This window comes from Penaeus monodon, chromosome 21 (assembly GCF_015228065.2).
Source record: "Penaeus monodon isolate SGIC_2016 chromosome 21, NSTDA_Pmon_1, whole genome shotgun sequence".
Classification (NCBI taxonomy): domain Eukaryota; kingdom Metazoa; phylum Arthropoda; class Malacostraca; order Decapoda; family Penaeidae; genus Penaeus; species Penaeus monodon.
In genome coordinates this window covers 45717654-45718533 of record NC_051406.1, presented here as the reverse complement: position 1 = coordinate 45718533, position 880 = coordinate 45717654, and the positions used below count along the sequence as shown (strand labels likewise).

The 880-nt window shown below is 54.5% G+C and overlaps 1 protein-coding gene across 1 annotated transcript in view; it reads left to right on the top strand.

Annotated features, from left to right (window-relative positions):
- Positions 1-880, top strand: part of LOC119586537 (heparan sulfate 2-O-sulfotransferase pipe-like) — a 21761-nt gene that overhangs the window by 16702 nt on the left and 4179 nt on the right. The window contains exons 4-5 of the mRNA XM_037935293.1: positions 124-203; positions 547-703. Of these exons, the coding sequence (XP_037791221.1) occupies positions 124-203; positions 547-703 (237 nt within the window). The remainder of the gene's footprint in view (positions 1-123; positions 204-546; positions 704-880) is intronic.

Genomic DNA, 880 nt, shown 5'->3' with positions numbered 1-880 from the left:
TTTCAGCCTATGTATCACTGTATTATATGTTGGAATGGTATAGAATTGAAGACAGTGCATGAAATAAGTAAGAAAGTAACACGTGAGAGCGACCCTTTTCCCTGACCTGCACCTGCTCCCCAGCACGACCTGGCGGGCAACGCGTCGTCCTTCTCGCGGCCGACGGCCCTCATGCAGTCCTTCGCCTACATCAACTTCACCAGGTGAGGCCGCAGGGGGAGGGCGGAGGGCCGAGGAGGACGCCGTGACCACGAGGACGGGCTTTTGTGGCCACAGCCTCCGTGGTAAACCAAGTGCGGGTGACTTGTCATCATTGCTTCCACTGGCATCCTCGTCCTCATTATTGTTGCCATAATTATGTCCATGGCTGTCTTCGCTTGAACCATGTGATTCGCAGCTGTGACTAATTGCTGTTATTGTGGAGTTACAAAGGCGTATCATTGTTAATTTATGTTCTTAATCATTATTTTTTTTTACGTTGCTGCTGTTTCTGTCACTGGAATCCTGATCTTGTGGTCATGATTTTCATTTCATTCCGTCACGCAGCCACCACCTGCGGAAGCCCATCCACATCAGCCTGGTCCGGTCGCCGGTGGAGCGCGCCATCAGCTGGTTCTACCACGCGCGCGCGCCCTTCCAGCTGGTGGAGAGGCACAACCGCTTCCCGGACACCAAGTTCCCCACCAGGAAGTTCCTGAAGAAGGTGGGTTTACGGTGGCGGAGCAGAACGCGTCGGAGACTCGCTCTCGCTTCTCGGGAAAGCAGGTTCATGACGTCATAAAGCAACAAGAGTCGCGCGGCTTTAGGCAGGATGGTGAACGGAACAGCCGTCGGCTTTGCAGTCCTCGATCCCCCCCCCCCCGCTCAGCTGGGAGGGAAT